General features: G+C 36.1%; 1 protein-coding gene and 1 non-coding gene across 2 annotated transcripts; one reads left to right on the top strand and one right to left on the bottom strand.

Annotated features, from left to right (window-relative positions):
* On the top strand, positions 1 to 24,931 carry LOC115213088 (ester hydrolase C11orf54 homolog). Its single transcript, XM_029782008.2, has 9 exons — positions 1 to 260; positions 8,285 to 8,383; positions 8,982 to 9,055; positions 13,447 to 13,548; positions 14,860 to 14,928; positions 16,477 to 16,563; positions 19,124 to 19,273; positions 20,648 to 20,761; positions 24,616 to 24,931. The coding sequence occupies exons 1-9, from the start codon at positions 185 to 187 to the stop codon at positions 24,787 to 24,789; spliced, it is 945 nt and encodes a 314-aa protein (XP_029637868.1). The 5' UTR covers positions 1 to 184; the 3' UTR covers positions 24,790 to 24,931.
* LOC115213583 lies at positions 5,121 to 5,227 on the bottom strand. The gene has a single exon (XR_003881833.1). It is a non-coding gene; the product is annotated as a U6 spliceosomal RNA (small nuclear RNA).
* Positions 24,932 to 25,003: the final 72 nt, after the last annotated feature.

The raw sequence follows: 25,003 nt of genomic DNA, 5'->3' as shown, positions 1-25,003 counted from the left end.
ACAATAGCAGAAATGTTCATGTATTTATTTTTTATTTGCAGGCCAACATCCGGGAATTCATAGAAGTTAGGAAATGTCACGTTGTCTTTATCTCTAGAATATCTTTCTTTTGAGTATGTGACAAATAATATTATTATCAATTATCAGTATCTTCAGGACAACAAGGCAATAACATACTAAAACCATGGCAGAGGAATTGTCAGATCCTCCATCCATAAAATTACCGTTAAAAGTACCCGACGAGGCTGAGTTAGTTTCAGGTAAATTTATTAATTAATTTTTTAATTCCAGGTTATTCTGCATTTTGTTGATTATCAAAATATTTACGCTCATTGAAGAATATCAAATACTGAATTATTCCAACTTATTCGGTTAGATCGCCGAAAATATAGTTACGATGCCTGTTAATTACATAACAGTTTACGAAGATGTTACCGGTAAATGAATTCACTAGAAATAAGAACTAAATTTGTCTAGAACCACACTATACCGTCTTATATAAGAAGAAATGGTATATTGTAGTCTTAGCTACCCCTACAAAGATGGGACGGTCACAGCTTGAATTCCTTTTATCAGAGTTTGACCTCGGGTAGATAAACAACACTAGGTAGTTGTCTGAAAGTAGTTAATATTTAAATGTTGATATGATACACATTTTAAGTATCAAACCATTCTTAGCATTACTTTAGTTTTACAAGCGAAGATCGCCTTACAAGCTATTGTTATTGTTTAATATTTACACAAAACGCGACAGAATTTCCAATGTTACCGGTTTTTTTGTTTTTTTATAAGTATTTTTTATCGAGATTTTTAAAAATTAATGCTAATTATTCACGTGACTGATATCAGATTTTTATAATAGTCCAAACAACTCAAGTCAGTTTCTTTCACTCGGTTCTGTGAGCAGACCCAAGGTGAAGGGCATCTTCGGCTGTGTTAACGAAAATATCCTTCCTTTCCCTTTAGACAGTAGGGTGGTGTTTGAGGAAAATTTGGCTGCTATCGCAGCGCGAACGAATACACAAGCGGTGGAGGCACATGGCCTTGTGGTTAGAGCAGCGGACACGCGGTAGAGGGATCGTAGGTTCGAATCTCAGACCGGGCAATGTGTGTGTTTATGAGCGAAACACCTAAGCTCCATGCGGCTCCGGCAGAAGGTAATGGCGAAACTTCTGCTGACTCTTTCGCCACAACTTTCTCTCACTCTCTCCTCCTGCATCTTGCAGTTCACCTGCGATGGACCGGCGTCCCGTCCATGTAGGGAACCTATACGCCAAGAAACCGGGAAACCGGCCCTTATGAGCCAGGCATAGCTTCAAGAAGGAAGAAGGAATACACAAGCGCTCCCTCTTTGAATCGTAACTTCTCATGAGAAAATAAATACAGTTTTACAGTTTTAAATGTAGAAAGAGTGATATGTTTTTGGTAAGGAGCAAAAAATGTCAACTAAACGTGTTATTAGTTTTGTCATATTGAAGTAACTTTCCTTGTGTTAAGTAGTTGAAATAGTGGCCCAATCTCCCTCAAAATCACATCTTATTGTTGTAGATAAAGACTGATCGGATAGTATAATTGCTAGAAAAAAGAAAAAAAAACCCAAGACGGTCATGGATGGAAGTCCTTTAATAATAGATTTGCTCTATCAGTGATGACCAGGAGCCAAACAATAACATTAAAATAAGTTGTACACGAGTGCATTATCGTCTGCTCCAGTACTAAAATACATGTTAAAAAAAAACAGCGGGGTCGTCATTGTTAAAATCAAATGAATTGGAGCAAGTAAAAGACAAAACAAAACTTAAAAAAATAAACTGATTGTACTACATAAAGAAGAGTACAAGATATCTGAAGTAGTTAAAGTTTTATCTGTAGATTAAATCAAGTGGATCTAAACCGCGCACATGCCTGAGACTTGATCTGCTTGACGAAAGACAAACTGACAAACTTTAAAAAGAATGCAAGTAGTATTCTAGTACGGTGGCTTGTAGTCTCTCTCTCTCTCTCACACTGCCTCCCTACAACATGAAATATAAACAAGATATCATACAAGACAAACGTAATGGTTTCAGCAGATGAAAGCAGTGTAATTAAAATTGAGACAAACAATAACGGGGAATATAAAAATTTAAATTGGGCTTTTCTTAAACTACCGAAACGAATAAATGCTTCACGTCCCCCTCTAACTTTTTATTTTTTTCCACATTAATCTTCAGATTTCTAAAGTTTGAAAATTAGAGATTCCAGTTGTACAGAAGAAAACTTTTTAAAACTTACATTTTTGTCCCTTCACCTCCTCTACTAAAAATATATACAAAACACTTAGGATCTTTTCGGTTTGAACGGCAGTTTTTAACAATTTCTAGGTAACTAAAAAATGTTAAACTTCGTATACCGGTAGAATGTGTTTATAAAACATCTTTTTCTCTTGGCTTTATTCAGAAAATTCTATAGTTTGTAAGATATTTGTTGTTTTTTTTCTTCAATTTCTGCAATTTCAACCAATCACTGACGTCTATTGAGGTAAAAAACATTCTGTGCCATTCCCTCGTTTAAGAAGCAGATTGGGTTTATTTACATTTGTGAAGAAAAAAAGATACCCTTCCCCTCACCCCTAACCCTAACCAAACCTAACTAACCCTAACCCTAAAAGAGATTGAAATGCAATAGATCGATACTAGGGTCATAATTATGGGTGAAAATTTCATATGACACCGCTAGAAAAAACTGGCGTTCAAACCGAAAAGATCCAACACTTATCTTGAGAAAATATATCCCTTACAAGTTACAGTTTTAATTTTAACCAAGGGAAATATTACTTACTGTGCATACATTTCTCTATCTTTTCATCATATTATAAAAAATACATTTCGAATTTATTTAATCCCGCCACCAAGTGTATACTGTTTTATATTACATAGACAAAAAAAAAAAAAAAACTAAAACAAAATGAAAAACAACTGAGTACACTCAGTCTTTGTTGTCTTCAGCAGTAAACTTAGTTGTAACAAAGTCCTTCAATAGTTATCTCCTGTGAAAGATATGCTATTTAATTTCTCTCAGAAAATCCCCTCCACAAAAGAAGTGGGATCCTAAATCCAAGGTGCCATGTAAAAAAACATTGGTGTGGGTGTTGGTGCCCCATGAAAAGCTCTGGTGCTGGTGCCATGTAAAAAGCCCTGGTGATGGTGCCATGTAAAAAGCACCCAGTATATTCTGTAAAGTGGTTGGCATTAGAAAGGGCATCAACCATAGAAACCAGGCCAAAACAGACTATGGAACCTGATGTAGCCCCTGGCCTTGCCAGTTCTGGTCAAGCCATCCAGCCCATGCCAGCATGAAGAACAGTCATTTAGCTCAGTGCACTAAATGACTTTAGCAAACATTTATTATCAAGTGAGTAATTAAGATTGATACAATTACAAGCAGATGTAGAATATGAATTAGTTTATTAGAAAAATATTTAGTATCGTAATTTCCAGTGGAACTAGACAAGTCTTTATCTGCTGCATGGCTAGCCCCAAAGTTTCATTAAAGATTTTGTGATAAATAAGTTCGCTTCCCAATCACATGGTTTCAGGTTCTTCCCCACTGCGTAGCTTTGTATTCATTTTGAATATTTTGTGAAAACATGTTTGGCCAAGGGAAAATATTCTTTTCGACTCTAGGCACAAGGCCCGAAATTTTTGGGGAGGGGTTCAGGTGATTAGATCAACCCCAGTACACAACTGGTACTTAATTTATCAACCCCAAAAGGATGAAAGGCAAGGTTGCCCATGGCAGAATTTGAACTCAGAATGTAAAGACAGACAAAATACTGCTTAACATTTCACCCAGTGTCATAATGTTTCTACCAGCTCACTGCCTTTAATAATGATTTCAAATTTTTGTCACAATGGCAACTTGAGGGGAGAAGAGTAAGTTGATTACATCAACCCTAGTGTCTATTTATTGGGGAGATGTACTCGCATAGCAAGTAATTTGATCTGAGATCGTGTGCTGAAACGAAAACAATTGCAGCGTGGAAGGTGTTTATAAGCCATTTAAGAAACACACAAAAGTCGTTCGATTCACTTCAACATTTAAGTTTAATTTGTCAAAATATTTTCGTCGCTAAAATCCGCGACCTGTTCACTGACAAAAATCCGTGCTGCATCTGAGAAAGTAACAGTTAGTTCGTCATATATATGTACGTATGTATGTGTGTATGTATGCATACATGTGTGTATGTATGTACGTATGCATGTACGCACATACGCCTGTGTATGCATGTATGTATGTATGTATGTATATATGTATGTGTGTGTATATGCACACACATACACTCTATAAACATAAAGCTATAAACCTGTAGCGATGGATAAAGTGTGTATTTAATTGACCTTCAAAGGATGAAAAGCAAAGTCAATCTCGGTGGAATTTGAACTCAGAACGTAGCAGCAGATGAAATGGCCAAGGGAAAATATTACCCTGCTTGGAAACATACTAGGGTTAGCAGCAGGGTATTGGGCTGTAGAAAATCTAGCTCACTAAGCAATGTCTGACCCATACAAGCATGGAAAAGTGGACTTTAGAATTATGCTATTTGTTCTCACACACTCTCCACAAGATTGTTCCATGTAATGTTCTGTTAACTATTTTTCAGCTTTGTAACCTTAGATGTAAGTTGATATTGGATTTTCTCTGAGAATCAACTGCTCCAAATAGCTGCATTGTAATAATTTCTAACATAGGCACCTATCAATAAATTTGCAGGAGGGCTTAGTTGATTATATTCATAAGAACTTTACTTACCCTGGAAGGATAAAAGAAAACATTGAATTCAGTGAGATTTGAACTCAGAATGTAAAGGTCCCTAATAAAATACCATGGGAGATTTAATCTGATTCTACCTATCCATTGCCTTAAACTGAATTGTAATAATCTTTTCTATTAAAGGCACAAAGCCTGAAATTTGGGGGAGGGGGCCAGTCGATTAGATTGACTCCAGTACACAACTGGTACTTAATTTATTGACCGCGATAGGATGAAAGGCAAAGTCAACCCTGGTGGGATTAGAATGGATGAAATGCCACTAAACATTTTGCCTGGCGTGCTTATGATTCTGCCACCTTGCCACCTTTCTTAATATGGAGCACTTCACGAATTTGCATGTTGTCCTTGTGCAGGGGCCATGCTAATCTTCTCTGTATTGTTCCAATTTTTGTGTATGTACAACCTATTTCTTTACTACCCACAAGGGGCTAAACACAGAGGAGACAAACAAGGACAGACATAGGTATTAAGTCGATTACATCGACCCTAGTGCGTAACTGGTACTTAATTTATCGACCCCGAAAAGATGAAAGGCAAAGTCGACTTCGGTGGAATTTGAACTCAGAACGCAGCGGCGGACGAAATACCACAAAGCATCTCGCCCGGCGTGCTAACGTTTCTGCCAGCTCGCCGCCTTTCTGCCAGCTAACCAAAGCTAATACAGAGGATGAAAGGCAAAGTCGACCTTGGTGGAATTTGAACTCGGAACATAAAGATGAATGAAATGCCACTAAGCATTTTACCTGGCGCGCTAACGATTCTGCCAGCTCATCACCTTCTGAATTATAATAATGAAAAGTACTGATAAAATATGGTTTTATATGAAAGTTAGTGATAATATATGCTTAGTAATGTTAGGAATTAAAATTTTGGTGGGGGGCAGTTGGAACTTTTATCTTCTATCTTTTTCAGTGATTAGACTGTAGCCACGCTGGGGTACCACCTTGAATTTTTAGTTGAATGAATTGACATCTGGCACTTATTCTGCTGGTCTCTTTTGCTGAGCCGCTAAGTTACGGGGATGTAAACACACCAGCATCGGTTGTCAAGTGGTGATGGGGGTGACAAACCTAGATATATATACATATATATGCGGCAGGCTTCTTTTAGTTTTTGCCTACCAAATCCACTCATAAGGTTGGCCCAAGGCTATAGTAGAAGACACTTGCCCAAGATGCCACATGGTAGGACTGAACCATATAGTTGGGAAGCAAGCTTCTTACCACACAGCCGCTCCTGCACTTATAATAGAATAATTTTTCATTAGGCTATGGTAAAGGCTATATTTGTTTCTCTCTAAATTGAAAGTAATGTTGTAAAAAACCATTAACTACAGTAAGGTTAATATCAACTGTAATATGTATTTTTACTAAATAATTCTATTAGATCTAGTTCATGCCTACTATAAATTCTTCCTCTTACTGTAGGAAGTTTGTTATGCAAAAGGTCTTGAATATAAATTCTTATTATTTCACTCAAATGAGCTTCGTCTTAAGACTAAAGATCAGCAATGTCAAATTGTAAACTTAGAGTACTACTTGCTGTGGACTCTATAATTATTTCTAATAATTCCATACTGTTCTTTCATAATAGGTGGAATTTTGTATGTTCTATTCTTAGGATAATTATCTCATGAATTTACTTGCTAACTTTCTTTAATCAGGTTTTATAGGTTTAATTAACTAGCATTTAGGGATCTATTAAAGGTCAGTTTGTATGTGTGTGTGTTTGCGTGTTCTTACTTGAATATTTGAATATAAATATTCAAGACAGGATGCCCCAGAGAGCTCCTCTATGCTGATGACCTTGCTCTAATAGCTGAGTCACTATCAGAACTAGAGGAAAATTTTCAGGTGTGGAAGCAAGGATTAGAATTGAAGAGCCTTAGAGTCAACCTAGCTAGAACCAAAGTCTTAATAAGTAGGAAGGCAGACAAACCACAAATCCCTTCAAGTAGATGGCCCTGCTTGATCTGTAGAAAAGGCGTAGGTAGAAACTCCATAAGATGTACCCAGTGTAAGCTATGGACACATAAGAGGTGCAGCAATATCAAAGGAAGGCTAACTAGGAAGATAGTTTTTGTATGTGGTAAATGCTCAGGTGCTATAAACACTGAAAATGTGCAGAGAACAGCTTCTGTCACTTTCCAGGGAGAAAAACTACAAGTAGTTGATAGCTTCCATTACCTAGGGGACCAAGTTAGTAGCGGGGGTGGATGCTCTGAAAGTGTAGCTGCTAGAATAAGAATATCCTGGGCAAAGTTCAGGGAGCTTCTACCTCTGCTGGTGACAAAAGGGCCTCTCGCTCAGAGTGAAAGGTAGACTGTATGACGTATGTGTATGAACAGCCATGCTACATGGCAGTGAAACATGGTCCGTGACTGCTGAGGACATGCATAAGCTTGCAAGGAATGAAGCCAGTATGCTGTGCTGGATGTGTAATGTCAGTGTACATACTCAACAGAGTGTAAGCACTTTGAGAGAAAAGTTGGATTTAAGAAGCATCAGATGTGGTGTGCAAGAGAGACGATTGCGTTGATATGGTCATGAGGCAAGAATGGATGAGGATAGCTGTGTGAAAAAGTGCCACACCCTAGCAGTTGAAGGAATCTGTGGAAGAGGTAGACCCAAGAACATCTGGGATAAGGTAGTGAAGCATGACCTTCGAACATTGGCCTTACTGAGGCAATGACTAGTGACTGAGACCTTTGGAGATATGCTGTGCTTGAGAAGACCTGACAAGCCAAGTGAGACCATAATCCACGACCTATACTAGTGAATGTAACCAGTCCACTTATAAGTACCCCTTATTCATTGGGCAATAAACTTTGCTTGTGAAGACCTGTTGAGGCAAGTAAAATCAAAATCAAAATTACTGATGTGGCTGATGACAGTACCACCTGATTGGCACTCATGCTAGTGGAATGTTAAAAGTACCATCCAAGCATGATCACTGCCTGGGCCACTAATTGGCCCCCATGCCGGTGGCATGTAAAAAGCACCATTCGAGCATGATCGTTGCCAGTGCTGCTATACTGGCACATGTGCAGGTGACATGTGAAAAACAACATTCGAGGGTGGTCATTGCCAGTGCCGCCAAACTGGCTCCCATGCAGGTAGCATGTAAAAAACTCCTTTTGAGTGTGGTTGTTGCTAGAACTGTCCAGCTGGCCCTTGTGCCAGTGGCACATAGAAGCACCCACTACACTCTTGGAGTGGTTGGCGTTAAGAAGGGCATCCAGCTGTAGAAACTTTGTCAGATCAGATTGGAGCTTGGTGCAGCCTTCTAGCTCGCCAGTCCTCAGTCAAACTGTCCAACCCATGCCAGCATGGAAAGTGGACGTTAAACGATGATGATGACAGTAATGATGAAACCCTAACTAAAGAATCTAAAAGAAATAAAAAGTTTATTATATAATTTATATTTGTGTATTGCAAGCTGATTATTGAATATTTTCAAACCTTTATTTCAGTTTTGTCTAAGGGATTATTAAAGTATTTTCATGATGTGTCTGTCAACATTGTTGACTGCCCTGATTTGAGAGAGAAACCATTTCAATTGGCTGCTGAAGGTAAACCATATTTATTTATTCTATTTAACTTTCACTCCTTGTTCATGAACATCACAACAACAAACACTATCACTACAGCACTTCTTTTTTCTTCTCTACTCTTCCTCATCCTCTATCCAGGTAGTAGACTTAATTCATTAGCAGTCCATTCACTTGCAAGCATTTAGGGTCAGATCTCTAGTCTGAGGGTATCTTCTTACTAGTAGTCATTATGACCTTGATAATGGTCATAGGCTCTAGACATCTTCCTCTGACAAAGCCTTTAAAAAAAGGTCACCAAAATCTTCATTGTCATACATTGTCTACTTTTCTCCCCTCCCACCTATCTCTTGTCTTCTCTTTTATCCTTCTCTTCTTGACATCCTTATATTAGCAAAAGAATATGCTTATGTATTAATTAAGAAGGAAAATACTTTTATTTTCTTTTTGGAGTTGATAAACTCTGTGAATATTTTAAAATGATTAAAGAAAATGTTCAGTAAATTAAATTTCTGCTTAAGGATCCATAGCTTTCGTTTTTAGCTCCTTTCTTGAAAAATGTGAGTGTACACTTCAATTTAAACCATGATTTCAGATAGTTTCTGTTTTAACATTCCAGGTATATGCGGAAATCCCTGTCTTGCTGATATTGGAGGACCTCCTTTTCTTCTCCCCACAGTCCATAAAGAGAAGGTTTGTTCTTAATTATTTTAAATTAGTGAAAGTAAACTAAACCTCCAGCATTTATCCATTGTTGACTGACTTTTTAAAGCACTTTACTACTTATTGAATATATTTTTCTAATAATGAACCATAGCTACGTGGTTAAGAAGTTTGCTTCCCAACCACATAGTTTTCGGTTCAGTCCCATTGCATGGCACTTTAGCGTTTTAGGCAGGCATCTCCTACTATAGCCTCAAGCTGACCAAAGCTTTGTGAGTGGATTTAGTTGAGGGAAACTGACCGAAAGAAACTTGTGTGTATGTGTATATGGCACCATTCGAGTATGATCGTTACCAGCGTCGCCTTACTGGTACTTGTGCCTGTGCTAGTAGAGTGCCAAGAGCACCATCCGAGCATGATCGTTGCCAGAGCAGCCAACTGGCTTCCATACCCATGGCACGTAAAAGGGCACCATTCGAGCGTGATCATTACCAACGTCGCTTCAGTGGCACGTGTAAAAGGATTTGAGTGAGGTCATTGCCAGTACCGCCTGACTGGCCCCCCATGCCGGTGGCACGTAAAAAGCACCCACTACACTCTCAGAGTGGTTGGCATTAGGAAGGGCATCCAGCTGTAGAAACTCTGCCAGATCAAGATTGGAGCCTGGTGCAGCCATCTTGTTCGTCAGCCCTAAGTCAAAATCGTCCAACCTATTCTAGCATGGAAAGCGGACGTTAAACGATGATGATGATGATGATATATATATATATATATATTTACATACACGTGGAGGCGCAATGGCCCAGTGGCTAGGGCAGCGGACTCGCAGTCGTAGGATCGCGGTTTCGATTCCCAGACCGGGCGTTGTGTGTGTTTATTGAGCGAAAACACCTAAAAGCTCCATGAGGCTCCGGCAGGGGGTGGTGATCCCTGCTGTACTCTTTCACCACTATTTCTCTCACTCTTCTGTTCGCCTGCTCACTTAGCCAGCAGGGTGGTGTCGTTCAAAGGCTAAAAACAATGCAAACGCATTGTGACCAGTGATGTGTAGCAACATCTGATGGTCTGGTTGGTCACGTGATCACATGATATACATACACACACGCATACATGTGTGTGTGTGTATGTATACATTTGACTATAGTTTTAAATGAGCATCATCATCATCATCATCATTCAAGTGGTGTCACATGTTTCTAATCTTCCATGAAAACATGTCTAGTCATGGGAGAAATATTTAGCTTGACTGAAAACAGGAAGTCCATCTGTCTAGAGAAAATCTGTCTCAATGGATTCTGCCTATTTTTTCAATGTAAGCATTGAAAATTAGATGTTAAAATAACAATAATGATGATTCTTATAATAGGAGAGAAAAACAAGGTTAGGTTGAAGGAATGGATATTTATTCTGCTGTAACATTTTACTTTCCAGATTTTACAAATATGTTGATTATAGGTCTAACTGTGTATTATGCATTATTTGTTGTAAATGAAGATAATAATGTGATAGCTACAGGGTAAAAATGATGAAGATAATAATTATGCTATGGCTACTAGGCATATATGTCAAGGATAAAAATTTTAGCATAAGGCCGGCAACTTTAGTAAGTCAGTTACATCAATTCCAGTACTCAACTAGTTAGATATCTTATTAGCCCTGAATGAATGAAAGGTAAAGTTGACCATGATGGAATTTGAACTTAGAACATTAGGAGCTGGAAGAAATGCTGCTAAGCATTTTATCCACTGCAGCAATGATTCTGCCAACCTGCTGCCTTAATGGTAAAGATAATAATCCTTTTTATTTTGGTAGAAGGTCTGAAATTTTGTGAGGAGGGGGCTAGTTGATTACATTGACCCCAGGTACTTAATCCACAACCCCGAAAGGATGAGAGGCAAAGTTGACCTCAGTGGAATTTTAACTCAGAATGTAGCGTTATGCATTTCGTTCAGAATGTTAACAATTCTGTCAGCTTGCCGATTTAATGGTGAAGATAATAATAATAATGACTGTTAACTTCTAAGTAAAGATGACAAAGATAATAATGTGTTTTAGCTAGTGTGAAAAGTACTAACAGTTGAGATCCCATGTCACAGGTACTTGATTGTACCAACCACTCTGACACTTATTGCTGGTTGGCTCAGTCTACCTAGCTGTCAAGAGGTAAAATAATCACATAAACCAGTATATGAGATTGATGTAAGAAATGGAAGAAAATGTTTCATTTGTTTACAGTGACGGGTTCAAGCCCTTCTATAATCTGGAGATTATACTATAAACTTCTATAAACTTATAGTACTCCTGTATTATAAACTTCAAGCCAGAGACCCTTCAATTGATTTAGTTTGTCATGTCATTAAATTTGAACACTTGATTTTGATTACAGGTTGCATATAATGCTTTTTATGCAACTCATTCTGTAATCTTATTCAATCTTAAAGTTATCATGTACAAAATTCCTGTATCACAGCTATATCTTATTTGATTGCTATCATAAAAAATTCTTTAAAAAAAAAAGTCCTCATAAGTGTAACCATGGCTGTGTGGTTAAGAAGCTCACTTTGTAACACATTATTTCAAGTTCAGTCCCACTGCCTGACACCTTGGGCAAGTGACTTCTACTTTATCCCGGGGCCAACTAATGCTTTGGGAGTGGATTTGGTAGACAGAAACTATGTGGAGGCCTATTGTGTGTGTGTGTATGTGTATATGCAACACAAACACACACACAGAGTAATCCCTCACCATATTGTGGTTCACCTATCGTGGTTTATCATTTAAGCTTGTGTTGATTCCTCCGTGATGTTGTTTTGTATTTATAATAAAATAAATATATACAAATTATAAAAACAAATATACAGTATAGTACTGTTTCTACTTCACGGATTTTCACCTATCGCGGGGAGTTTTGGAATGTAACACCCGCAATAGTCGAGGGATTACTGTGCGCATATATATATATATATATATATTTATTTTATAGAAGGAGCTTCTACAGGACTAGAACTGTTTCATTCAAATGAAATCATCAGTTCTAGTCCTGTAGAAGCTCCTTCTATAAAATAAATTAATTTACTCTGCTATGTATTGAGTACCTTATTTACTGTGGTTAATCCCGACTCAACCCGGGACCTACATATATATATATATATATATATATATATATATATATAATATGTGTATATATATATATATATAATATGTGTGTATATATATATATATATATATATATATATACATATATATAATTAAAATCAAAATGAGGGTGTAAGATTTGTATATTAATTTAATAACACCAATTTAACACCAGTGGTCTAGCGCATAAAAGACTGAGATTCAGTAAATATTATTAATACACAAATATGAGAGAGAATCCACTATGTGGACGCTCTTACGCTAAAGATAGATCCGCAAGGGTCTCAACCACTAACCATTCTTAGTGGTTGAGACTCTTGCGGATCTATCTTTAGCGTAAGAGCGTCCACATAGTGGATTCTCTCTCATCTTTGTGTATTAATATATATATATATATATATATATATATATATATATATATAGATAGATAGATATAATATAGGCGCAGGAGTGGCTGTGTGGTAAGTAGCTTGCTAACCAACCACATGGTTCCGGGTTCAGTCCCACTGCGTGGCATCTTGGGCAAGTGTCTTCTGCTATAGCCCCGGGCCGACCAATGCCTTGTGAGTGGATTTGGTAGACGGAAACTGAAAGAAGCCTATCGTATATATGTATATATATATGTGTGTGTGTATACGTTTGTGTGTCTGTGTTTGTTCCCCTAGCATTGCTTGACAACCAGTGCTGGTGTGTTTACGTCCCCGTCACTTAGCGGTTCAGCAAAAGAGACCGATAGAATAAGTACTGGGCTTACAAAGAATAAGTCCCGGGGTCGATTTGCTCGACTAAAGGCGGTGCTCCAGTATGGCCACAGTCAAATGACTGAAACAAGTAAATGAGAGAAATGAGAATGAGATATATGAATTGTAAAAAGATTTGTCATGTAAGCCTGGAACAATGTGAGAAGGTTCAAAGTAAACCACAAGTACTCTGTACCTTCTATTGTTTCAGCCTCCTTCCTTCATGATGCTTGACAACCAGTGTTGTTTTTTATGTCCCCATAATTTGGCGGTTCACCAAAAGAGGCTGACACAATAAGTATGAGTTCTAAAACCGTTTGAGGTGGTGCCCCAGAATGACTACAGTCCAATGACTAAAACAAATAAAAAATAAAAGAAAGATTATTGAAACTTGTACAAAAGTATTTTTAACTATGTCTCAACTATTATATTTAAAATTATTAAAGAATTGAATAGTTAAATAGTTTTGAATTATTAAAGAAATGAATGTAAATGTATGTAACATGACAAACTATTAAATAATTTTGTTTTTGAATTTTGTTACAGATTTATAATATAAAAACAATAGCTGAAATTTCTGGTCAACAAGATGGATTTTTCATTGGTGCTGGAGCTGGCCCAGCTCATTTAGTAGGGGTCAATTCTGAGGTAAGTATTCTTTCTTTTCATTTACATGTGTGTGTTTGCACAGGCATGGCTGAGTTGTTCTGGGTTCAATCCCACTATGGGGCACCTTGGACAAGTGTCTTCTACTACAGCCCAAGGACAACCAATGCTTTGGAAGTGACTTTGTTTGATTGAAGTTGTACAAAGCTCATTGTGTGTGTATATGTCTGTGTAAATGTTTACATTCTGTGCTTCTCTAAAAACATCGGTCACATTATTGACATTAATGGTGAAATGTTTGATTGGATCACCTTATGGATCCTCCTTCTTGGTCTCTTCAACATAGCTGAATTTAAGAGAGGTGAGAGAGGGAGAGAAACTGCCCCAGTAATTGACTTGTACCTTATTTATCAACTCCATAAGGAGGAAAGGCAATATTGACCTCTGCAGGATTTAAACTAAAAGGGCAGAGAGTTTGAACAAATACTACCTACAAGGCAATCTATCCAAGTACTAGGTTTAACATAATTTCTTATACTCCACCTCCAAAATATGAAGCCGTGTGTCTATGTTAGAAATCATTTCTATTAACTTTACATTGCTTCAGCATCAATTCAATTAGTTATAGCTCTCCCCCATATTTCACACTGTGTGATTAAAAGCAAAATTCAGCTGTAACAAAACAAACAAACAAACAATTAAAAAATATTCCAGAAATATGTAAATGTTGCAGTTAGATCATAAAAGAGCCATTGTAGCCATTTAAAAGCACGCAAAATTTGCTCAATTTACTTTTCATTTTTTTCTTGAAGTGTGAAAAATGTTTGTTACATAAGTGCAATCTGGTTACTGATATGTATCTATGGATATGTTGCAGTTGTGGCATGAGAAAAATTGTCATGTCCTTGAAGTGACTAGAGTCCTCTCAATCCTATGCTGTCTCTGAACAAATGCTAGTCACTTTACAAAGTGTATTGTATCTATCTTATTGTGACACCAATGCAAGGAAAGTTATCTTGTCCTTTGTGAAATTAAGGAGCCCTCTCTACTGAATGAAAGTGTGAGTAGAAGTGGGTGATGACCAAGAATGTGACAGGAGAGAGTTTGAGTGAGTATGATGTGAGAAATAATAATGGGATGGTAGAATTGGGAAAAAGAGAGTATGACAGCTATATGTTGGTTCTTGGTAAGGACATCAAATAGAAAAACAGCATAAGCAGCTTGATGGGATAACAATAAAGATGTGTCACTGTAAAAGAGAGCAACTGGTGGGTAGTGATCTACTATGATGTATTTATAACTGTACTTTAGTGTCATGGTGACTGATGATGAAATCTATGAATTATGTTGTAGATGATGTGCAATGTGAACCTAAATAAACCAGATGGGTGTCAGACTTACATCGCAAAGGTCGATCCTGAGGTAAGAAGTTTTTAAAAAATTACTGAGGATGTTGTTTCTCATATTGCTGTAACTATTGTTTGTTGTGTCCTTTGTTGTTTAACTCCAGGTCAGCTCTTACTGAGCAGACTTATCAATAGAATTTCCAGTCATGATTATCCTGTGTTTTTTTTTTTGTTTTTAAGTAGTGGATTACCATTCTTAGACGTGCACAATGGTAAATGTAATGTGTTTTAATGGTAAATGTAATGTGTTTTAATGTGTTTTAATTTCTCAAATAAAGACTAGAGAAATTGTTTTTCATCATGGTGATATTTTGCATGGTTAGGATGCAAATATCTGATATGCAGTAAGATTATTTTTCTTCAAAGTGTAAATACCATCTTTGATCAGTAAACAAAAGCTGATTAGTCAGTAGTGGCAACAAATAACTTTGTTTAGTTCCTAATTCACTGTGATACAATATTAATGATAGGATGCAATTAAATTTTCTCTTTTGCATCAGTATCCCTATATCTTTTTAGTTGTAAATTTACATAGTGTTGAAGCCTTCTGGATGGCTTTAGTACACCTAACCACTTAACCACGAAAGAGTAGTGTACATTGGTGACCTTAGAGATCTTTATTCAGGGCCTCTTCAAAGAAAAAGGGACTCTAGAATTCAAAAGAATCTGTATGGGAAACAATGTCAATAAAATCCAAAGAGTTTTTCTAGGTGTCATATGTGAGGAGTAAGGTAGGTCTAATGTGTCAGGAGACCTCTGTTTTAGCAGACCTTTCCACTCCTCACAGCAATGAAAATCTATTGACACTTACGAATCCTTTTTGGAGAATATGGTAAGCTTGCAGTATTAGATGGGATGAGATGCGTATAATTTGCCAGGTGTGCATTCTATCTGAATGAAAGATTGATTATGTAACAGTTTAATATTAAAAGAACATGGAATCATAAGCAGTAAATGTTGAAAAAAAGACTTGTTTAATAAATTGTTGATGTATAATACTTTCATCGTATTTCTAAATAATTGATTAAAAAAAATACTGTATTTATAATGAAAATATTATATTTTTCTTTGTTAAGCATTATTTTGACTTGGGATGATAGAGTATAATCTATCAACTGGTTTAACACCACCATCTGTCTATTAAGTGTTTTAACAAGGTCCACTCTTTTGCAAGTATTTGGGCTATTTCTCTGTTTTAAGACTAACTTCCTCCTTTCCTCCCACCTGTCTTAGAGGCCCTGAAAAGTGTCATGGACTCTACCATTCTTCCCATTTAATCCTTTAATATTTACATTGCTGTGTCAAATGTAATGCTTGCTTATTCACATTACTTTGAATTAATCATGCATTATCCTGTAGCTTTGAAATTTTGATGAAGTAACTTTATTTTTAGACTGACATTGTTGGGTTGGTGGGAGATGCCAGACCTGGTCTGTTTGAACATAAAACATGTAGAATATTTTGGTTGGATATAGCCCATTTAAATGCTAAAGAGTTAAACCATTAAAAAAGTATTATTATAATGATTTGCTTCTATCTTTTTATTTGAAATTTTCATTTTTAGAATGGTTGTTTTAATCTAAAACAAATTGAACATCCAAGTTTTATGTTAATGGCTAATTTACTTTGCTGTGAAGGCAAACGGGGAAAGGTAATAATTTTTTTCACTTTATTATCAAATCACTTAAATATGATTTAATCCATTCCTCTAATGCTATTTTTTTTTTCAGAATGAATGTTTTATTTGTAGACAATTATTTTCTTTTGTAAAAAATAAGTATAAGAAGATAAAATTAAATTTTTTTAAGGATGTTGTAATAATGAAATATTTGGAGAAACTGGTTCTAAAATTAGCTTAAATTTTATTGTTTATAAGTTTTAAAAGGAACATGGAATTGTTGCTATTGTCATCAGTGTCACTGTTTTACATTTACTTTTCTATGCTTGTGTGAACTGGGTGATATTTCTGAGGTAGTGTTTTATGGAAGCCCTGCCTATTGCCTCTCAATGTAGTCTCCTCTTATGACATACAGGGACATAATGTACCTATTCTAAATCTGAAATACACACAGTAAAGATCTGAAACAATAATTTGTTTGATAGTGTTACATTGAGAAGCAGTAAATTTGATTTATAATGTTTAGATTTAGCAGATATACATCATCATCACTGCTGCAACTGCCTTAACATTTACTTTTTCATGTTTGCATGAGTCCGATGAGCAGTTTAGAGAGTTCATTACAAAGTAGGGACAGCTTTGATAATGTATAGGTTGGGTTTATATTAAAATGGATAACCACAGATACTATTTTACTAGTTTAATAATTGCAAAAGTTCTTAACTAGGAACATAAGAAACTCTACATCATATTTGTTACCTAGAAAAGGTGTTTAATAGGTTCCACTGTTTTGCAGTTTGGTGGGATGTGTGTTGAGTATTAGTAGTTGACTAAGGTATGATGAATGTGCAGAAGCAATTAATATCAAGATCATACATGAAATGGGGCGGAGGGGGAGGTGTCTATGAATTGCTTAGATGGCTTGTTAAATGTAGTTGATACTTGCTCTTATTCAGGGTGACCTAATTAGTGCTTTAGAAGATGTCAGTGAAAGTATAGTAACTAGAGCAAGTAACAGTGGAAGAGATTCAGTTGGCAACCAAAGGATTCTGTCTTTCTTTCTCTCTGTTTCCACAAAAAGATTGGATGAAGCTCATGTAATGTGTGAAGTTGCATGCTTCAAAGATCTGGGTAGTGATTATACCTATATATGAAGGCTGGAGAGAAATTAGACAGTTATGATACGTTGAACCTACAGTGTTAGTTAAATTGCATGGAAGACAGAACATGTAGGCTTAGAGAATAACTAGATATCAAAATCCTCAGCACAAGAGTTTTCTGCTCTGGTAGGTATAGATGTATAATGAGAATGGGTGATATGTATTGAAAAAAATAAATGCAATGTATTGACAGAAATATTTATGGAAGAGGAAGACCCAAGGAGGATATGAAAAATGGTGAGATTAAATCTGAGGATATCGGGTCTTACATATGAAGAATTGCGGGACAGTCAAGTGGCAATTTAACAAACTGTAGACTCATTTAACCCATTCTACTAGGAATATCAGTTGATGAACTGTAACTATTTACCAGTAACAAATACATTTAGGGTTTTATTAGATTTTATTGAATATTTGTAAATTATCTGTTACTGTGCAAGGCACTGAGTAAATTAAAATTTTTTAAAAAATTATTTTTTCATTAAACAACCAAATAGAAAGAGAATTTTCTGGAATGATATGTATTGGAAAATAGGTAACAATCAGTTGATGTTGAAGATGATGATGATCATGATGCCAATGTCAACAATTGTAGTTGCTACTACTGCTGTTTTACATATGACTATAGAATTCCTTCTTCAAGATGTCACTTCAGTGATATTTATGGCATTGTAAACTATAAGAAATAGCTTCACTAATATACATAATAAATGCACTATGACATTTTTTTTAAAGCACTGAGTGAATAGTTATCTCCTTTGTAAATATCGATAAAGTATACTGTGGCAGTGACAGTGTCAATAATAGCATAGATGGATCTTTTCAGTTTGAACGGCAGTTTTTTCTAGCGGTGTCATATGAAATTGTCACCCATAATTATGACCCTAGTATCGATCTATTGCATTTCAATCTGTTTTAGGGTTAGGGGTGGGGGGAAGGGCATCTTTTTTTCTTCACAAATGTAAATAAACCCAATCTGTTTCTTAAACGAGGGACATATTCATATGGCACAGAATGTTTTTTTTACCTCAATGGAGGTCATTGATTGGTTGAAATTGCAGAAATTGAAGAAAAAGAACAACAAATATCTTACAAACTATAGAATTTTCTCAATAAAGCCAAGAGAAAAAGATGTTTTATAAACACATTCTAACAGTATACGAAGTTTAAAATTTTTTAGTTACCTAGAAATTAAGATCTGCATAGATAACATATGTATGCATGCAGGCAGGCAGATAGATGTCATAAATGACAGCATAATTAGTTGCTGTTAATAATTAGCATATGTTAGTTTAAGTATCACACAAATACTGTTTATGCAAATGAATAAAATACATTGGCAATGATATACTAAAATAGAAATATCTATGTATTGAATAATTGGAATTAAATATTTGTTCAATTAATTTCAGAAATTGTGATTTTATTTTTAGGTAATTGAAGTGAAAGCAAGCAAGCGCATTGGTGATGATAATTTTCCCACAGCAATTCGGAAAACTTTAAAGTCTAAATATGGCAGTGAACCTGTAGCATTAGGTGGTTTATTTGTCATGGAAAATGGTAAAGCTAAGCTTCATATTATGGTAAGCTCTTGGTTTCTATTTTGCAGAATACTTTTTGTCTGATCCAATTATTTGCACTTGTTATTGACATTATGAAATTGTCTCAGTACCTTAAAAGGTTTTCTTAAACAGACATAAGGTGCCATGTTGGTGGAATCATTAGTGCACTGGACAAAATGCTTAGTGGCATTTCTTCAGGCTCTTTACATTCTGAGTTCAAATCTTACTGAGGCCAACTTTGCCCTTTATCCTTTTGGGGGTTAATGATATATAGTAGCAATCAAATACTGGGATTGGTGCAATCAACTAACCCACTTCCCCTAAAATTACTATATTTGTTTCAAAATTTGAAACATTTTAAAAAACTGGCATGATGCTAATGACATTAGCAAGTGAAGTTATCTTTATACAAAGTATTATATGATAATTAATATTCTACTAATTTTGATGTATCTCATGTCTCATTTATGTCTTTCATATTGTTTCTTCTGTATGTCAATGAATTTCTTGATATTTGTAGTCTCATCCACTTCTATGGTGATACCACTCTTCACTTTTCTGTTACTCTCAGCACACAGGTGTTTGTCCACATACAAACTGGTTCCCTTATGTGGGACTTCCATGAGCAGAAACCTCAGAAACATACTCCAATGTGGATATGATAACCTACTTTCCTTAAACAGTTGCCAATCATTATTTATTGGCGCATCAACAGCAGTAATAGAAGTTCATTTGAATTCATCTTTTATTTGTTTCAGTCATTTCACTGTGGCACTGCTTTGAAAGGTTTTTAGTCAAAGAAATTGACCAAAGTTTTTTTGTTTTTTTTTTTAAAGTCTGGTATTTGTTCTGTTAGTCTCTTTTGCTGAGCCACTAATTTACAAGGACATAAACAAACTAACACAAGTTGTGTGTCAGTGGTGGGACAGATGCAAACACAAACACACACACACACTTACACCCATATGTACAACAGGGTTCTTTCAGTTTCCATCTACTATTTCCTCCCACAAGGCTTTTATCAACCTGAACCTATTGTAGGAGGCACGGAACTAAACCTAAAACCATGTGGTTGGGAAGCAAACTTCTTATGTTGATAAGGTTTAATTGAAAGCTCTTGATTTTACTGGTTATCAGGCCCAGTCACTGCCAGATTTGACTGGGCCTGATGAAGCCTTCTGGCTTCACAGACCCCAGTAGAACCGTCCAACCCATGCTAGCATGGAAAACGGACGCTAAACGACGATGATGATGATGATGATGATTAGTTTCCATGATAAAAAATTGATGACAAGTTAATCAATGCTTATAATCCCATTTGATATTCTTTGAATTTTTATGAATATTTCTAAATATTTTGTAGTAAAATTTGCTTCAATTTATTTCTTCCAACAGCCTGATTTCAGTTGTAAACCAATAAATAATGTCACAGAACTTGATAACTGGCTTCGTTTTTATGAAGCAAATGCACCTTTGGTATGTCTTGGAGTACTGATTTCTCATGATCCTGTAAGTTTTATGCTTTTGTATATATATATATATATATATATATAGTGTTTATTTTTTTTACTTATTTCACTCATTAGACTGCAGCTATGCTGGGGCACCACATTGAAGGATTTTTACCGAATGAATCTACTCCAGTCCTTTTTTTTTTTGTATCAAACCTGGTACTTATTCTGTCAGTCTTCTTGTTGAACTGCTAAGTTATGGGCATGTATGTAAACACACCATCACCGGTTGTGAAGTGGTAATTGGGGGACAAATGCAAAGACACACATATATATGACAAGTTTCTTTCAGTTTCTGTCTAACAAACCCACTCACAAAGCTTTGGTCAGCATGAGGCTATAGAAGACAGTTGCGCAAGGTACCACACAGAGGGACTGAACCCAGAACCATGTGGTTGGGAAGCAAATTTCTTACCACACAGCCATGCCTCTATCTATTATATATAGTAAAAAGGAAAGTGGGACTGCCCGGGACACTTTAGAGGACCTCTGAGCCTCATGTCAGGGAAGAAGATATCTATATGCTGGAGACCTAGCTTCAGTGCTTGTAACAGAGTGGACACCTCTAAAGGCACCCAAGGACAGATGGTGATGCTAAACTAGGCAACAAATTTCATCTACCTCTAATGTATTAAGAACTATGTGCTTATCAGTGAGCATTTTTATATTTTTAATAGCAGTTACTTGTTAGAGACTATGACTTGGTAGTAAGTAGCATGTTGTTATGAATTGTTTTAGGTGCCAATGTTGTTGTGAACTGACGTAGATGCCCACCCTTCTGGACTGTTTGTCCTAATCTTGATCCAATAGAATATTGAGAATGTAATAGTTGGGGGAGAGAGAGAGAGACGGCGGCACTAGCACTTGGCTGGTACTCATTTTCAGCTGGGTAGACTAGAGCAACACAAAATGAAGTACCTTGTTCACATACACAACATACTGCTCAGTCCAGGAATTGAACTCATTAGGCCACAAGTCTTAAAGTGAAGGTGTGCGACCTAGTTAAGATGTTGGGTTTCATAGAGTTTAATATCCTGAGGTCAGCTTTCAACACTTCTGTCCATGTATTTCCCAGTCTTCTTTTGCATGTTCCTTCCACCATTCACTTCATATAACATGCCTATACCAGTTATAGAACAGAAGACAAAGATGCTAGTAGTATTAAAATATGAACTACAAACGTATCAATTTGAAGTTATAATGCACAAGACGTAGTTCTAGTAGTATATATGAACCATGTATCTTACTAAGTGTACCATTGTCAATATATCTTAAGATAGGGTGGGGCATAATGGGTCAATTTTCCTCAAAATTTTGAAAGCATTGTCAAATAAAAACCAATATTTAACAGTTAACATGGGTTTACAATCTCAAAAAGTGCATCATGATTCTGATGGATTAGGAGGCAATTTTGAATGCTTGTTTCATATATGCATAATCATATCGATTCAATGACTGGCATTCGTGCTAGTGGGGTGCAAAGAGCACCATACGAGTGTGATCTTTGACAGAGCGGCTATTTGAGTATGATCGTTACCAGCATCGCCTTACTGGCACTTATGCCTGTGCTAGTAGGGTGCCAAGAGCACCATCTGAGCGTGATCGTTGTCAGAGCAGCCAACTGGCTTCCATACTTGTGGCACGTAAAAGGGCACCATTCAAGCGTGATCGTTACCAATGTCGCTTCACTGGCACCTGTGCTGATGGCATGTGTAAAAAGATTCGAGCGAGGTCATTGCCAGTGCCGCCTGACTGGCCCCCGTGCCGGTGGCACATAAAAAGCACCCACTACACTCTCGGAGTGGTTGGCATTAGGAAGGGCATCCAGCTGTAGAAACTCTGCCAGATCAAGATTGGAGCCTGGTACAGCCATCTGGCTCGCCAGCCCTCAGTAAAAACCGTTCAACCCATGCTAGCATGGAAAGCGGACGTGAAACGATGATGATATTTGAGCTACATTGAAAATCTTAAAGCTCAATATTTAGTGGGGCATAATAGGTCACCTGTAAATGGAGTGATATGCAGAGTAGTATTTGGATAAAAGTATGACAAATTGTGGGTGAATGTCAAAAACAATCAAGAAAGAAACATCAGAGACATCCAAAGTTAAATAGACTATCTTCATAAAAAAAAAAATGGCAACTATAATTACAGAACAACAATCATTTTGAAGGTTATCTCAATCATGATGAAGTCATCCATTTGGCATATGGAGTCCAGATTAAGCTGTATAATTCTTGCAGAACTTTTGGTTAACACCTTTTCTCCTTGGAATACACTTTGGGCCAACAATCATCACAAAGCAACCAAATTTCATTCTTCCCCTTTGTATCTGCTCTATAATCATTTGCAGATGGAACACTCAGTGTCTTCTTCCTCTGATTTATCTGCTCTGTCATGGTCATGATCACTATTGTCACACTCTGCACTACCTGTTTTCTGCCATTTTAGAGCAGGTGACCCTTCTTCCTTTCCACTCTCGGACTTTTGTGCATTTTTCTCTCTTTACCTTTTAGAATAATGATGCAATCACTCCTTGCCTCTTGATTTTGTGTAAATATCAATAATTACAAGAGAAAATGTTGATAAAACACTTTCTGATATTAGCACATATTTACAGAGTGTGGAAGTTTTCTTCTATTTATAGAAATATATGTGCTATAGCTTAACCCTTTCGTTACCAACCCGGCTGAAACCGGCTCTGGCTCTGAGTACAAATGTCTTGTTTTCATAAGTTTTGAATTAAAATTTTCCACTAAACCTTAGTCACAATTTATGCTCCTAACACTAGCTGAATGATAACTAAGTTATTTTACTAAATTCTTTGTTATATTTAAAGTAATTGAAAGAAACACAGAGTATCTCACAATAATATAAAAGTAACGAAAGGGTTAAGTTACCCATTATGCCTCATCCTGCAAACTGACAAGTGACTCATTATATCCCACTTCTGAATTTCCTTGACTTTCAGAATTTTCAAGGATATTTCCTTTATCCAACATAACATAAGCAAAGAAGATACTCTGAACATACCTCTAGTACAAACAATCCAAATCTGCAGTACCTCTTCTGTAGCACTGCAAAGTTTTGTTTGACAATCAAAAATTGATTGATCTAGTAACTGAGGTATGAGGAACTTCAAAAGGAATCACCAGAAAGAATACAATGTTTATATTGAGGAATGATACAATTCATAATGGCTACATCATACTTCCTGGTCTGGAATTAGGATAAAATTATGAAAATCTGGCAAATGGCCCATTATGCCTCACTCCCTCAATTTATTTGACATTCTCATTATATCTTTATATATAAAAGTGAGGTTGTGTGTCTCCTACGATTTAGATTCCTAACTACTCCCACATTTTGCGGTGCAGTTTAACCAAAACCGGGTATCTTATAGTCGTGATTCATATCGAGCCCTTCTGGGTATTAGCGCGCGTCTACGATGAGTCTACGATTTAAAAAAAAATTTACCATCAATTTTTCCCATTTTTAATGCATTTTTGGCATATATAAGGGAAGTAACTCTCTAAAAATGTATTATTAAATCTCAGAACATAAAAAGCTACAGTAACCCCCACCCCTTTGTGGTTAGCCATTTTGAGATGGCTATTATACTTTACATCTCTAAAAATGCTTATATAGTTATTTCCCTTACAAACCCGAGCAACGCCGGACGATACTGCTAGTTTATTACTAAAACTGCCATTAATCAATAGCATATAGTATAATTGTCAATCAAATATTTATTCCATGCTTGTGAAAAACATACTCAGCTTGTAATTTTTTTAAAAAATGTGTTCTTTATTAAATATGCTTGATTTCACTTTTTTCTCTTTTTGCTTTTAGGATCTGGACTTAAGAGAGGAACATTTCCACTGTTTCAGTCCTCATGGACAGGGTGGTCATTATCATTATGATGTCACTCCAGAAGAAGTTAGTTATCGAGCATATTTCTCTGTTGCCAAAACCCTGTATAGAATTGATAAGCCAGAACATCCACTTAATTTTGGTAAAGATTAATATATAAAAGAACTGAAACTAAAAATAAGTTTTGATATATATCACATATATTTTATAATCAATAAAAAATTTTTTCTATCAAAAGAAGCTTATGAAATGTATTGAAATAAAAGAACATATCAAAGAACCATATTAATGGTAATATTTTTTCTTTCTTTTTTTTTTTAATTTTTTCAATCATTAGACTGCTGCCAAGAATTTTTAGTTGAATGTT

This window comes from Octopus sinensis, linkage group LG6 (assembly GCF_006345805.1).
Source record: "Octopus sinensis linkage group LG6, ASM634580v1, whole genome shotgun sequence".
In the NCBI taxonomy this organism is placed as follows: Eukaryota; Metazoa; Mollusca; class Cephalopoda; order Octopoda; family Octopodidae; genus Octopus; species Octopus sinensis.
The sequence above is the reverse complement of the archived record's forward strand: the minus strand, read 5'-3'. Positions and strand labels throughout refer to the sequence as shown.